At 43.4% G+C, this 13,051-nt stretch overlaps 2 protein-coding genes across 2 annotated transcripts; one reads left to right on the forward strand and one right to left on the reverse strand.

Moving 5' to 3' along the window:
• The first annotated feature begins 455 nt into the window (after window positions 1-455).
• Window positions 456-6,432, forward strand: kbtbd3 (kelch repeat and BTB (POZ) domain containing 3). The gene is made up of 10 exons (XM_017430982.3): window positions 456-512; window positions 814-1,095; window positions 1,434-1,599; window positions 2,035-2,217; window positions 2,530-2,703; window positions 3,409-3,699; window positions 3,953-4,195; window positions 4,312-4,602; window positions 4,713-4,862; window positions 6,219-6,432. The coding sequence occupies exons 2-10, from the start codon at window positions 830-832 to the stop codon at window positions 6,339-6,341; spliced, it is 1,887 nt and encodes a 628-aa protein (XP_017286471.1). The 5' UTR covers window positions 456-512; window positions 814-829; the 3' UTR covers window positions 6,342-6,432.
• Window positions 5,758-8,162, reverse strand: LOC108244621 (sarcolipin). Its single transcript, XM_017430984.3, has 2 exons — window positions 7,947-8,162; window positions 5,758-7,633 (listed from the first exon to the last, which is right to left on the reverse strand). Exon 2 carries the CDS (start codon window positions 7,580-7,582, stop codon window positions 7,487-7,489), a length of 96 nt encoding a protein of 31 aa, XP_017286473.1. The 5' UTR covers window positions 7,583-7,633; window positions 7,947-8,162; the 3' UTR covers window positions 5,758-7,486.
• Between the last annotated feature and the right edge of the window lie 4,889 nt (window positions 8,163-13,051).

A 13,051-nucleotide genomic window follows, 5' to 3' on the forward strand; every position in this document is an offset into this window, starting at 1 on the left:
GGAGGCAATGTTTTCACGCAGAAACACGCAAAAGTTTGTGCATTTAGTGCAAATCAGCCACTAGCTGACTTCTGTAGATTGCCACCTTGCCATGTGAACAATCTACAAACTACAATAAACATCATTTATTTTGAAGCTTTTGAGATGGAGAATTTACAACTCAGGATTGTCTAGAGCGACCGATAAGAGAGAACTACATTTCCCAGCTGTCCTTGCGTCTCAAGAAGTGTTAATAGCTGTGGCGAGCGCGTTATCATTGTTAAGAAAACGGGTTTTTTTTCCGCGAAGACGATGTTGAAACATTTAAAAAAAACGACCAGAATTATTATTATTATTATTATTATTATTATTATTATTATTATTATTATTATTATTATTATTATTATTATTATTATTATTACTACTACTGTTTTAAAAGAAGAAATAAAAAGAAAGAAGAGCGAGCCGAGTTATCACGTGACCTCACGTTTCCGGAAGTTGGAACGGTAACTGTCCGGGGTGCTGAGTAGTGGGTAAGTGGGTCTTCTCCTACTTCACCTTATCATGCATCATACACTGATATTTAAGACAAATGTGTTACATTTATTGTATTCCTAATAACTACTCTAACTCAGCTAAAACACTGACAGTAACCTGGTGTAGCAGAGAGTATTACAGGACTATGTGTTGAACATCTGCTTTACTTTTTGGCATCTTTTTTTTCCTCATACAGAACCCATTACACACACATTAAGACAGCACAAACCATTATATCAGAATGACTTGTTTATCCTAAAATATATTTCAAATTTGATAGTTTAATTGTGTATTAAGGCAGGTTTTTGGCAATATGGATCCGGAGTCGGTGGATACCAGTTTGACTACCTCCCACAACTCCAGCAGCATCAGCGCTAACACTGGCGGTGGTCCGCAATGCAATGAGGTCCAAGAAAGGCGGATGCCGCTGCGAGTGTCCGAGTCCCACGGACTGCAGCTTCTGGACATGCTCAGATCATTCAGGGAACGAGGCTTGCTGTTTGACTTCACCATCAAAGTCCAAGGACGTAGCTTCCCCTGTCATCGCTGTGTTCTCGCAGCATGCAGTGACTTCTTTAGGTACCTGTCTGTCTGTCTGTCTGTCTGTCTGTCTGTCTGTCTGTCTATCTATCTATCTATCTATCTATCTATCTATCTATCTATCTATCTATCTATCTATCTATCTATCTATCTATCCATCCATCCATCCATCCATCCATNGTCTGTCTGTCTGTCTGTCTGTCTGTCTATCTATCTATCTATCTATCTATCTATCTATCTATCTATCTATCTATCTATCTATCTATCTATCTATCTATCCATCCATCCATCCATCCATCCATCCATCCATCCATCCATCCATCCATCCATCCATCCATCCATCCATCCATCCATCCATGTTTACCTGCTCTGTTTAGGGCCATGTTCGAGGTGGACATGCGAGAACGTGACGATGGCTCAGTAACTCTGGGGAATCAGTGTCCAGCGGCTGTCAGTTCTTTTCTGGACTTTGCCTATTCTGGAGAGGCTCTCATCACTGACAGGAATGTGGACATGTTGTTCCAGCTTTCCTCTTTTCTGCAGGTAGATTTGCAGTCCACGCATGACCCTTTTTCTCCCTCAACACATCATATATACATTGCCATGGCAATGACAAATTTGCAGTGTATATTTCTTATTTGGATTAGATGCTAACAAAGCAGTTTTGACTTGCACCATTTTAATATGTTTCATATGACAGAGAAAACTGTGTAAATAATGAGATTCTTGGTTGCAATTAATCATTTCATCACTTCAACTTCAGCATCCAGCTTTAGGGGTTCAAATCCAGAGCAATAAAGTTCACACATTTTCTGGCTCCCACCAAAGCACATCCACCCAAGTGTCTTCAACCATTTTGAACAACTGCAGCCTGTGTCCTGGTTTATAATCTTCTTATAATTTTTGCAGCATGCAAATAAAACTCATAAGGGAATTTGAACTCTTCACTGAGTGTTTCTTCTACTGCTGTTCCTGCAGGTTCCTGTCCTCTCCAGAGCATGCAGTGACTTCCTGGTAGGAACTCTGGATCTCTCGAACTGTCTCTCCCTGCTGGCCCTGGGAGAGGCGTACGGCTCAGCCTCCCTCCTCCGTAGTGCCAACGAGTTTGTGGTCCAGAACTTTTACGACCTTTCCAAAACCCAGGAGTTCTTGGATATGCAGGTGATCGAGTAACTTTTTTCATCTCTTTTAGTCACCCCTCATCCTAAATGCATGTTGTGTCTATAAGCCACTCTATATTTAGTTTTAGGTTTAGTTTTAGTGATATGACAGCTCTTTAAAATGACTGATTATGATGCACAACCTTGGTAGACATACATACTGTATAATATTTTGCGGATGTTCACCGTAAATACAGTACTTTTTCATAAATTGCCCCTGGAGCGCTAACAACAAGCTCCTTTCATATGGAATTACTCAGTGTTACTTACTCAAACCTTCTGTTTTTTTGTTTGTTTTATTTCCTCATTTCAGGTAAATGTTTTAGAGGCCTGCCTTAAGTCAGATGCTCTGAACGTGCCCAGTGAGGAGGCAGTCCTGCTGTCACTTCTTAGATGGATTCGCCACGATCTGCCTGGAAGACAGAAGCTGCTCCCAGGACTGATGTCTCTGATCCGACTGCACCACCTGCCCGCAGCTGCTCTGAAGGTAGAAACCGACTCCACGAGACAGGTTGGATCGTGTAAAAAAACTAAACTCGTTTGTGAAACAGCACCAGGTTCAGAAAATACACTGCTCCGAGGAAAAAAAACAACCACACTCACAAGAGGCTGTAATACGGGTCTGCAGCAGGAAAACTACAGACTTTCTCCCAAAATATCTTTTAAAAGTGAAACTAGTTTTGAGTTCTTACCACATTGTTGCACGGGGATGTTGTTTCATCCAGCATATTACAAGAACAAGATATGATACAAAATGTTCTATGATTTTGAGGATTATTTATTCAAAAACTTAATAAGAATAAACACAGAGCTCAAAGCTGGCCTCACTCAGATAAATCCTGATTCTTAAGCCTGTACAAATATTGCTTTGAAAGATGCAACTGCAAAGAACTGTGGGACAGATTATTCTTCATCTCTGTCATAAAAGATAATTCAGTATTTCCTATGCTACAAGAAAATAATAAAGGAGGGACTGAACGTTAATTTTTTAGCATTTTAGAAAGTAAAAGTACTTATTCTGGTTGGTGCTTACATAAATATTTCTGATTTTGTTTTGTCACTCGGTTAGGATCCTTCTGAAGCCAGAAGGGGAACACAGTACAAGCATGGCCTACGTGTCCTGTGTATTTTGGACTTTGCTGTTTCATTATCATGTCATATTTCCCGGGTCACTTCTTGTATTCGATCACAGGCTCTGCAGGATCCAGACTCTCCCCTCCGCAGCGACGAGTCTTGTCTCGCTCTGCTGTCGGAGGCCCAGAGCAGACAGACGCAGTACGACGGCCTGCTCACCGATGCCAGGCCCGCCACCACTCAGAGCTACATCTACATCCACAAGACAGAGGAGAACGGCGAGATCCACCACACCTTCTGCTACTGTCTGGAAACGGACCAGTGGAAAGAGCTGCAAACAGAGAGGGGAGAGGGGACGGCACCGATGCCAGATCCACCGGGGTCCTACCTCACGAGCTATGCTGAGAAGGTACGTTTTGGGACGGGACAGAAGCTTTCTAAAACATTCCTTGCTGTTTTGGTTTGTTATCATAAAAAATGAAGTATCAGTCGACATACTGATCTCAAGTCAACAAATAAAGAAAAAGCATGAAAGCATCTTAAACATTTTAAAGTAAAGCACGTTCTTTCTTTCAAGTGAAAAAAATTAGAGGAGACACAGATGCTGTAGGCTGAATCTGGATGATATTTCTTAAACATGTCTGTCCTCCTTCGTATCCAAGATGTTTGTCACAGGTGGTTGCCGGGGCAGTTGTTGCCGGGCGGTTCGCCTCCATGTTGCGGAACCGTACCACGATGCCGCCGATGAGGTTTGGTGCTTTTGTCCCGTAACCTTAACCTGCACTCCCGGGCCAGCCATGCTGAAGCCCAGGACCATGCACACGGCTGTCACCTGCCTGGACCGAGTCTATGTCATTGGGGGGCGGACCAGGGGGTCCAGAGGGGAGCCCCTTAGTCTGCTGGAGGTGACGAAGCTCCCTTGACTAGATTACCGTTTTGTAGATCATTACATTCTGAAAAACAGAAAAGGAGCCATTTTTGTTTACACGGAGGACACATTCTTTTCTCTGTCGCATTTCAGGTGGAGTATTACAACCCTCTGACCCAGATGTGGTGCTCTGTCAGCCCGCTGCCCACTGCCATCTTTTACCCAGAGGCCAGCGCTTGCGGGAACATTATTTACACGTTGGGGTCTGAGGTGGAGATCACAGACTCCTTTAACCCCTCGCTTGACTGCTTCTTCGGCTACGATGCCCAGCAGGACCAGTGGAGCCGCCTGGTGGCAGAGTTTGGACAGTTCTTCCACGCTACGCTGGTCAAGGCGGTGTCGATCAGTAACACGCTGCACCTCTGTGACCTGTCCACATATAAGGTGGGCCGTCAGACAGATGAATGAGCGAGGCATGGCATTACGATGCAGAAGCATCACATTGTGTCGGTTTTCGAATGCATTTAAAGGGAAAGGTGATTTTTGTCACGCAGGTTTACAGTTTTTGCCCAGAGACGAGCGTATGGAAGGGCGAGGGCTCATTTGAATGCGCAGGCTTCAACGCTGGAGCTGTCGGTCTGAGAGACAGGATCTACATTCTGGGTGGAGACTATTCCCCTGACGAGATCACCGATGAAGTTCAGGTGAACCTCTGTTTCATTCGATGGCGGAATTTGCCACAGCGTCACTTTTTGAATCACTGAATTGATTTTCGATGAACAGAATCAAACTGAAAAGCACTTTAAATTCCATAAGAAAACTGGATTTTTGGGGGTTTTGACCAAAATTTAAAGGCAACCTGGGGACTGCTGTCATGCTACTCAATTAGGAAACAATCGGCCCCATCTCTCCTGGTAGGTGAATAAAGAGCTCCACGTTTACACAGCACTGATCGGATCCCCTCTCAGGTCATCATAAGTGGCCTGTTATTTTGAAAACCAAATAAATAAATAAAGGGTTTGATTCTCAGCCAGGAAACGTGTTTATTGAACAATCTAATATTTCATTTTCTGTGCTGTACAACCTTTATTTGTTTCCTGTGAGCACTTACTGATACCAGTGCAAACAGCTGATGCCCTTTCTATTGGCAGCCATAAGCACATAGAGTTTGTACTTATGGCCGGTAGTTTAATATAGCCAGACTTAGAAACCACATTTGCAGTGGCTTTTATACATAAATACAGTCGGTTGCCAATTGGTAAAGCAAGCAGCTTTCATAAATGACAACTTTTGGCCGCCAGGGAGTCAGAAAGTTCTTAAAACTGGCAAAAATAAAACTGACCTGCAGAAAGAATTGCACATCACGTGGTCTGTGGAGAAGACGAACGGTCGCCACGTGCTGCAACAGATATTAAAAGTTAGCATCTTGAACTAACCCTACAGTGCCAAGCCTGAAGCCTTTACCTGCCTGGTGCAGTGCATGTACTCTCTACACACAGCTCAAAATAAATAAACTCAGCTTTAAACAAAAAACAAATCAGGAAAAGCATGAAACGCAAACATTTGAGGACCCGATTGCAGACACAAGAGGAGACTTACTCGGTGCTTAAAACGATCCTTTATTTGCAGAACAAACAGGACTCAGAAAACTACAAGAACGCAGCACTGAATACACCGTGACAACGTGAGGCTCTGACAAATACGAATACCGAGACTATAAACACACAGAGGGATCACCGACGCGAGGATTACAAATCCAGGGCCAATGTGACAAAAGGACAGGAAGTCAGGACCGACAGAGGGAAGTGATTCATTTAAAAACATCAGAAATAGTGAAGGTGCCAAAACAAAACAAACACAATTAACAACAAAAAGAAAAAAATCCCAAATCAAAATCTAAACCTAAACCTAGAAATCTGTGACAGATGCGTCACAGCTGATTCCTGCAATAGTTTTCATTGAAAAAGGACTTTTCTTATTTTTTTTTGTCATTACCAGTCCAAGAATTTGTAATCTATCCTTTTTTTGTGTGTTGTTTTTTTTTTCTGTTACCTGTGCAGGTGTACTACAGTGGGAGGAGTCAGTGGGAGGAAGTGGCGCCCATGCCCAGAGCGCTCACCGAGTTTCACTGCCAGGTCATCAGCTTCAACAGATACAGAGACCCGTGGAGTGACACTGAGTGACACACACACACACACACACACACACACACACACACACAGACAAGTCCTGTGTGCATGGCAGCCGCCTCAAAACAATGAAGGTAAACAGAACTGGTCTTCGAAAAAACCCACCAAGTCTGCTTCAGTGATTATCACAGCTGCTTCAACCTACTATTATTTTCATGATTATTATTTTTTTAAGCAGTTTTGACCCTAAAATATGTGAAACTCCTGCTCTCATGTGATGTTTACTGGGCAAATCTAAGTACGGCATGTGTCCCCTCCTGTGGAGGAACTCTATTTCAGTACCTGAATAGTTTTGTCTGATTTATTTCAGGTAAAAAAATAAATGATAATTTAAAAAAAAAATGAGCTCAAACAATGAATGAGATCTATAAGCTCTTCTAAAGTCAATGTAGAGAGACGAGAACGTTATTTTGGCTTCCGTCTGTGAAACGGAACAATCGTGTCACGTTAAACAGCTTATTTTTTTATTCTTCTACAATGCTGTCATGTAAGCACGCATGCCCTCCTGCTTGTATGTACGTAAAAAGCAAACACGCAGCGTCATTTGTCAGCTGTAAGATGTGGGCTCTGTGGCGTAAAACACTGAATGCATAATAAAAGTGTGCAACGGCTTTCAGAAACTCACACAATTTAAAGCGTTTAATTGTGGAAAGCGAACAACAGAAAAGAGAGGCTGTTTGCGTTGGTGTCCTGGTTTGTGTGTAGATGCGGTATTTGTGTGTGAGACATTCGTAAAAATGAAGGAGTAGACAGTAATGGCATCTAAAACTGCACGAGTAACACTCGGACATGGGTTTTTGCAGGTACATGTCAGTGTTGGCTAGTGGTCACTTTGGAGGTTTCCACAGATAGCGCTCTCCAAAGCCCGCCTGCTTTTAATTTATTCACCCAACATTTTTGTGATTGCGTTCAAAACGCTGCTCAGAATACAAACACAAATCCAAGACGACCGCACAACACTCAGCCTCCTACGAAGACTGGATCAGACCGAGGGAAAGTGTCAGCTCGGTGTCTGGACAAAATTCCGCCAGCGGCAAAGTCTCACATGCTGGCCGCCCTCCTCCCGCCTCCTCGCCCCTGCGGCGCCCGGCTTCCCTCCTCCCACTCCTACTCCCCTGCCACCCCTGCCGCCCCATGCTTCAGTCCTGGTAGGTTTTCACCAGCAGCCACATGAGCAGCACCGTGATTAAGACGATCATGAAGTTGAGGAACAGCTCCTGCGCCGAGCGGTCCATGGTGGCGGAGGTGCGGGCGAGGAGGCGCGGCTCCTTTGCGGGGCACAGGACCTGGAAAGGAAGCGCAGGTGGAGGCGAAGCAGGGGTGATGCAGCGTTTTATAGAGAGCGTGCAGACAGAAAACAGCTGCGAGTCAACTGTATTTACAATAACGAGTAATCAGTGTGTTTGTGGCGCACATACACTTAAGTGAATTCACATGTAAAGTTATATTGTTCTACTTGCACAGCAGCTCTGATTAAATTAAATTAATGTGTTTTTTTCTACTCTGCAGAAGTTTTAATCCAACCTAACATGAACTGGAACACATTACAGGGTTAACAAGAGCGGTGCCAAAAGCTGGGTGCAGCAACTAAACTCTTACCTTGACTATATGTGCAACAACCTCACTATGACCTGGAAAATCTTCTTTCTGTTCCTTTCTGATGGACTCTTGCACAGCAGCTTACTCTTTCGCGGTGGCACTCCTCGGTAGCACCTGCTGCCCTGCTGTGGTCCAGTTTTCTGCTCCTGGCAGAGGCAGGTCCTGCTGCTAAAGTACCCCCACCCCTCAGTGGACCGCCCCATGGCTTACATACACACAGACTGATGTCACACACCAACTAAACAACCAATGGAGTCCTGTTATTTTCCACAGTATCCTCCGCTGGAGTATTTTCCATCTATAATCGCGCCATGTCTCTGTTTCTGACACACACACACACACACACACATGTTATGTTTCTGTATCTTTGCAGGGACTTTCCATTGATTTCTATTCATTTCTACACCCTAACTACAGCCTAACCCTGACCCTTACCCTAACCCTAACCCTAACCATTACCAGTACATACCTAACCCTAAACCAAACCTAAACTCAATTCACACCTTAGTCCTAAACCTAACCCCTAACCCAAAAACATAATTTCTCCTCGTGGGGACCAGGCTTTGGTCCCCAGAAGGAGCAGTTGGTCCTCACAAGGTAGTATATGTTAGGAAAATTGTCCCCACAATGTATCAAATACATGGCCACACACACACACACACACAACAGAGAAGGGTTATTTTTACAACCTTGCTGCAAATACTTGGAGGATTATAGTTGCTCCGAACACAATACTTGTATCAACTGATGGATGTAGGAAACTGTAACCGTATCGCTCAGAATCCAGGGAGGAGCTATGCTTTGAGGGGAGAAGAATAACAGATCGGCCCCTCCGAAATAAAACACGTTGGCTTTAGAAGCAGCTGAAACCAAAGGCTCAGCTGCCCGTCACATCGACTCGGAGCTTAAAAGCAAGTAAAGGTGCTGAGCTGCAGAAGATCAACCACGTTTAGCCCTTTTAAGACCAACACTATTGGTGAAAAAGTGGAAATACTAAAATTGTTGCCTTTTTTTTGACAGTTTGATGCAATATGTCACAAAGCTGCTCAATGCAAAGAGATGCATTATATTATATTGTATAAAATAATGCAAAACATTACAATACACTATGATATGATACATTACAATGAGTTATGATAGGATGCAATGAAATACAGTATGATACAATACAAGGAGATGCTATAGAATACGATACATTCTGATACAGTGTGATAAAATGTGCTACATGATACAAGATACTTTTTGTCCCCTTTGGGAAATTTGTGTTGGACTTTATTTTTGAGATTAATGAAACCAACTTTCTAAAGTGACGAGCAACTTGTGGAACGACCATCTTTGAAGCTGGAGAAATTCCCTCAAAGGATGCCCAGAAAATTTGGCCCATCTGCTAAACATGGACGTAAAATGGACGCTGCTGGTTACCCCCCCCCCCCGTTTTATTATGTCTCAAAAGCGCATAGATTTGTGGTTTTATGAAATGCTTTATTTTAGTTTGTTTTCACTTTTTTAATAAAATTTAGTGCAATCCAAGCCATGGAGCAATAAGGGTGCAATCACATACTGGCAAACATGTCTTGAAATAGATGTTATTCAATAAACTTGAGCTGTTTTCACCCTCTGGTTTGATTTTTACTGTTTCTTTTTCCCCAACCCGCTCCCTCTTATCCTGGCTCAAAGAGCGGGGGTTTGGACAGCATACCTCGCAGCTCATCTCACACTTGACAGCTGCTAAGAACCACGTTATCTCCACGCAGGTGTTAAGCCCCCCCAACATGCACACCTTCTCCCGCGCGCAGAGGGGGCAAAGCAGGACAAAAAGCACCAGCGCAGCCCCCTTGAACTTTTCCATCAAAGAATTCCAAGGTCATTCCCAGAGGATTTGACGGATCAGAGTGGCTGCGATTTTATCCCCCCCCCCCGGCCATTTGACTCAGGGATTCCCATTGTCATTGGATGTCTGGTGCTAAGGTAACAGAAAAATGTGAGGCAGGGTGTGGAAGCCTCTGATTTTAGGGTGGACCGGGTCCCACTCTGGCAGCTGTGGGCGGATTTAGGAGATGCGCTGCAGGGTTACGGTCTAATTCAGTAGAGAGACATGAGGTGTCAACAAAGGCATCAGAGACACCATTCCATTCACTGCAGGATGCTACGTGTGTGTGTGTGTGTGTCCGTGTGATGAACTCCTGTATATCATGCAGTGATAGCCAGTGGACTGAAAGTTTCCAGGAGTGGGTACGAAAACAGGATTGACAGGATTGAAATTAAAAGCCCAGCATTCCTTGAAGGATTGCATATCGCCCACCCCCTTTCAGGCCAGGGGTTTAAACTAAGACCATGTTGTGCTGAGAAATGAAAATAACGTTCTGCACAATCTGATGTAACATTGTGAGATGTCACGTTCAGATTATGTGTTGGGGATAACTCCCAGCTGCTACCACATCAAAGTTTAGCTCAGTATCTGTAAAATTCACTGAACTACAGCCATTTTTGTGTTGCCTAATGTTGATTAGCTGTGGCGGCCATCTTGAATTAGACAGACTTCAAAAGTTAATCAGTTGTAGACGTACATTCAATGATCATCTACTGAAAGTTTCATTCAAATCCAGCCAGTGGTTCCAGGAGATATTTTGCTAACAGACAAACATGGGTCACTCCAACAAAAAATGTAAAGTTTTAAACAAAAATCTATCGGAATGAGTGGCACTTAGAGTATGTGTTGTGGATGACTCTCAGCTATGAACACGCCAAGTTTCAGAACAATATCTGTAAATTTAACTGAATTACGGTCATTTTTGCGTTTTCTAAGGTCAGTTGTGTGTGGTGGCCAGCTTGAATTCGATTGGCTTCAATTGTTAATCAGCTCTAGATGGACATCCGATGATCATTTCCTGAAAGTTTCACTAAAATCTGTCCGGCGGTTCAGGAGATACTTTGCTAACAGACATGCGATTGCCCACAAAGCCCCCTTATTAAAACCGACCCCATCTTGAAGAAGCGCCTCCATCTACGTGCGACCTTAAGTGCACTCATGCTCGGTTTAGATCAGGTTCTCCTCCATCACCCCTCCTCCAGGTCTTATACACTTTCTTTGTTTCATCACCTTTTCTCTTTTTTTTTTTTTTTTAATGACTCTAATCTGTGTCCAAGAAGCTATATGTGGCTGTGTCCTTACACCGAGTCCCGGGAGAACCTTAGATATCAGCAGCACTATTTTAAAAGAGGCCATCTGGTTTTATTTGTCCATCCGTCTTTGTTGAAATCAGAAGATGGCTGCAGCAGGAGTTTGGCTCCGGGCCCTGCGGTCCACAGAGTGATGACACACATCAGCCTACACAAGAGGTTCCACTTTAGTTCTCACTGTTAATTAGCTGTTTTGCTGTTGTTGTTTCTTTTTTTAAAAAATAGGTAAAGCTGCCCTTGAGTGCCACGTGGCAAGAGACGAACAGCAGCTTCTGCAGCATCTGTTGGTCTCAGACTCTTACTTCCTTTTTCTCTTGACTGGCGCAGCAATAATTCTCCTTTTTTCTTCACATTTATTGTCAAGAACGTCTCTGAAATGCATTGCAGATAAACATTGCATTCATGGTTTGTTTTTTTTTACCTAACAGCTGAAAAACTAACTAGAATTTTTAATCGTTTTCAAGCTATATTTTGGGGATTTTAGATTTATGTAAGTTTTAATGAACACCACACCAAACATTGTGTTTTATGTGTAGAAAGGTGACATAAAATATAACAATAGGGTAAATAAAGAAGTACCTTCCTGATGTGAGCAGCAGAGTTAACTGATGTGATGCTGAAACTGAAAACAGCTCTATTTGTTATAGAGAAAAAAAAAGGATTATTCATGATGATCCTGTTTTTTGCCTGTGTCTGTGTTTGTCTGTCTGGTAGCAAAATCTGACACGTGCCTGTGACCGGATTTTAATGAAACTCTCAGAAAATAATCACTGGATGAACGCCTACAAATCGTTAACTTTTGGAGTCAACCCCCATCAAGATGGCCGCCACAGCTAAGCAGTCTTGCCAAACACAAACGTGGCTGCAGCTCTGTTGATCTTACGGATGCCGAGCTAAAATGTGGTGCAGAAGTAGCTGAGAGTTGTTCTCACAGCACAGTCTGAGAACTATCTGACTGTGCAAGATCCTTTTTTTTTTAAACTTTACCAGCAACTATTATGGTCATTAAAGAATTCGAATCGTGATCCAGATCACCACCAAAATTTAATCACTTGTTTTTTTGTTTTTTTTTTTTAATTTGTGACAGCCTCAATATTTCCTGAAAATGGCATCCAAATCTGTTCATTGGCTTTTAGGTAATCTCGCTAACAGACGTGGACAGATGGACAAACAGACCAACCAACACTGCCGAAAACATAACCTCCTTGGCGGAGGTAAAAAGTTGGCTCCTTGATCTGGCTCTTAATTTTGACCCCCTTCCAAGGTCTGAAAAGACACATGAGTAAGCCAGCAGGAGAGTCTGTGAGTCTGTGGCAAAAGCTTTTTGTTTCAAAATATTAATAAAATATCACCTCAACAGAGCTCGATCCTGAACAGTTCTTCCTTTGAGTTTTTGCTTTTAAAAGATGCTGCAGTTTTTTTTTCCAACTTGCATATTAGTTAAAAATGTTGCAAAGCTGCAAATGCTTATCAGCTGATGCGACTGAATAACTCCAGTTAGGATAACGACAGACCAAAATGTTATTAATCTAAACAATAAAAACAAGGATTCAGAGTATTGTTTTTTTTCTGTTCCAGAGGGGATCCGTGCCGGCCTGCCGCCCGAGCAGCTGTTGTTTTTGCAGAGCGAGCAGAGCCCGACGGAGGCTTCCTGCTGGCCAGCGGCTCAGCCTGGCTCATGAGACGGCCGGGGACAGGTGAGGGCTCAATTACACAACTAACCTAGCTATAAATGTGCTGGCACACAGGGACAAAACAAATGCGCACAAGAAGAAAGACGCGAGCCGGAGCACGCCTCCTGGTGCGTGCACAAAGGGCCCGGAGAGTCGTTAATCTGACTCAGGAGGAATTTGCACCCGGGGTCTGAGGCTGAGTGGCTCCACTGGGGGAGGATGGCAAACAATAAGCAGAATGATAAACAGAAC

Source organism: Kryptolebias marmoratus, linkage group LG2, assembly GCF_001649575.2.
Source record: "Kryptolebias marmoratus isolate JLee-2015 linkage group LG2, ASM164957v2, whole genome shotgun sequence".
NCBI classification, from domain to species: Eukaryota; Metazoa; Chordata; class Actinopteri; order Cyprinodontiformes; family Rivulidae; genus Kryptolebias; species Kryptolebias marmoratus.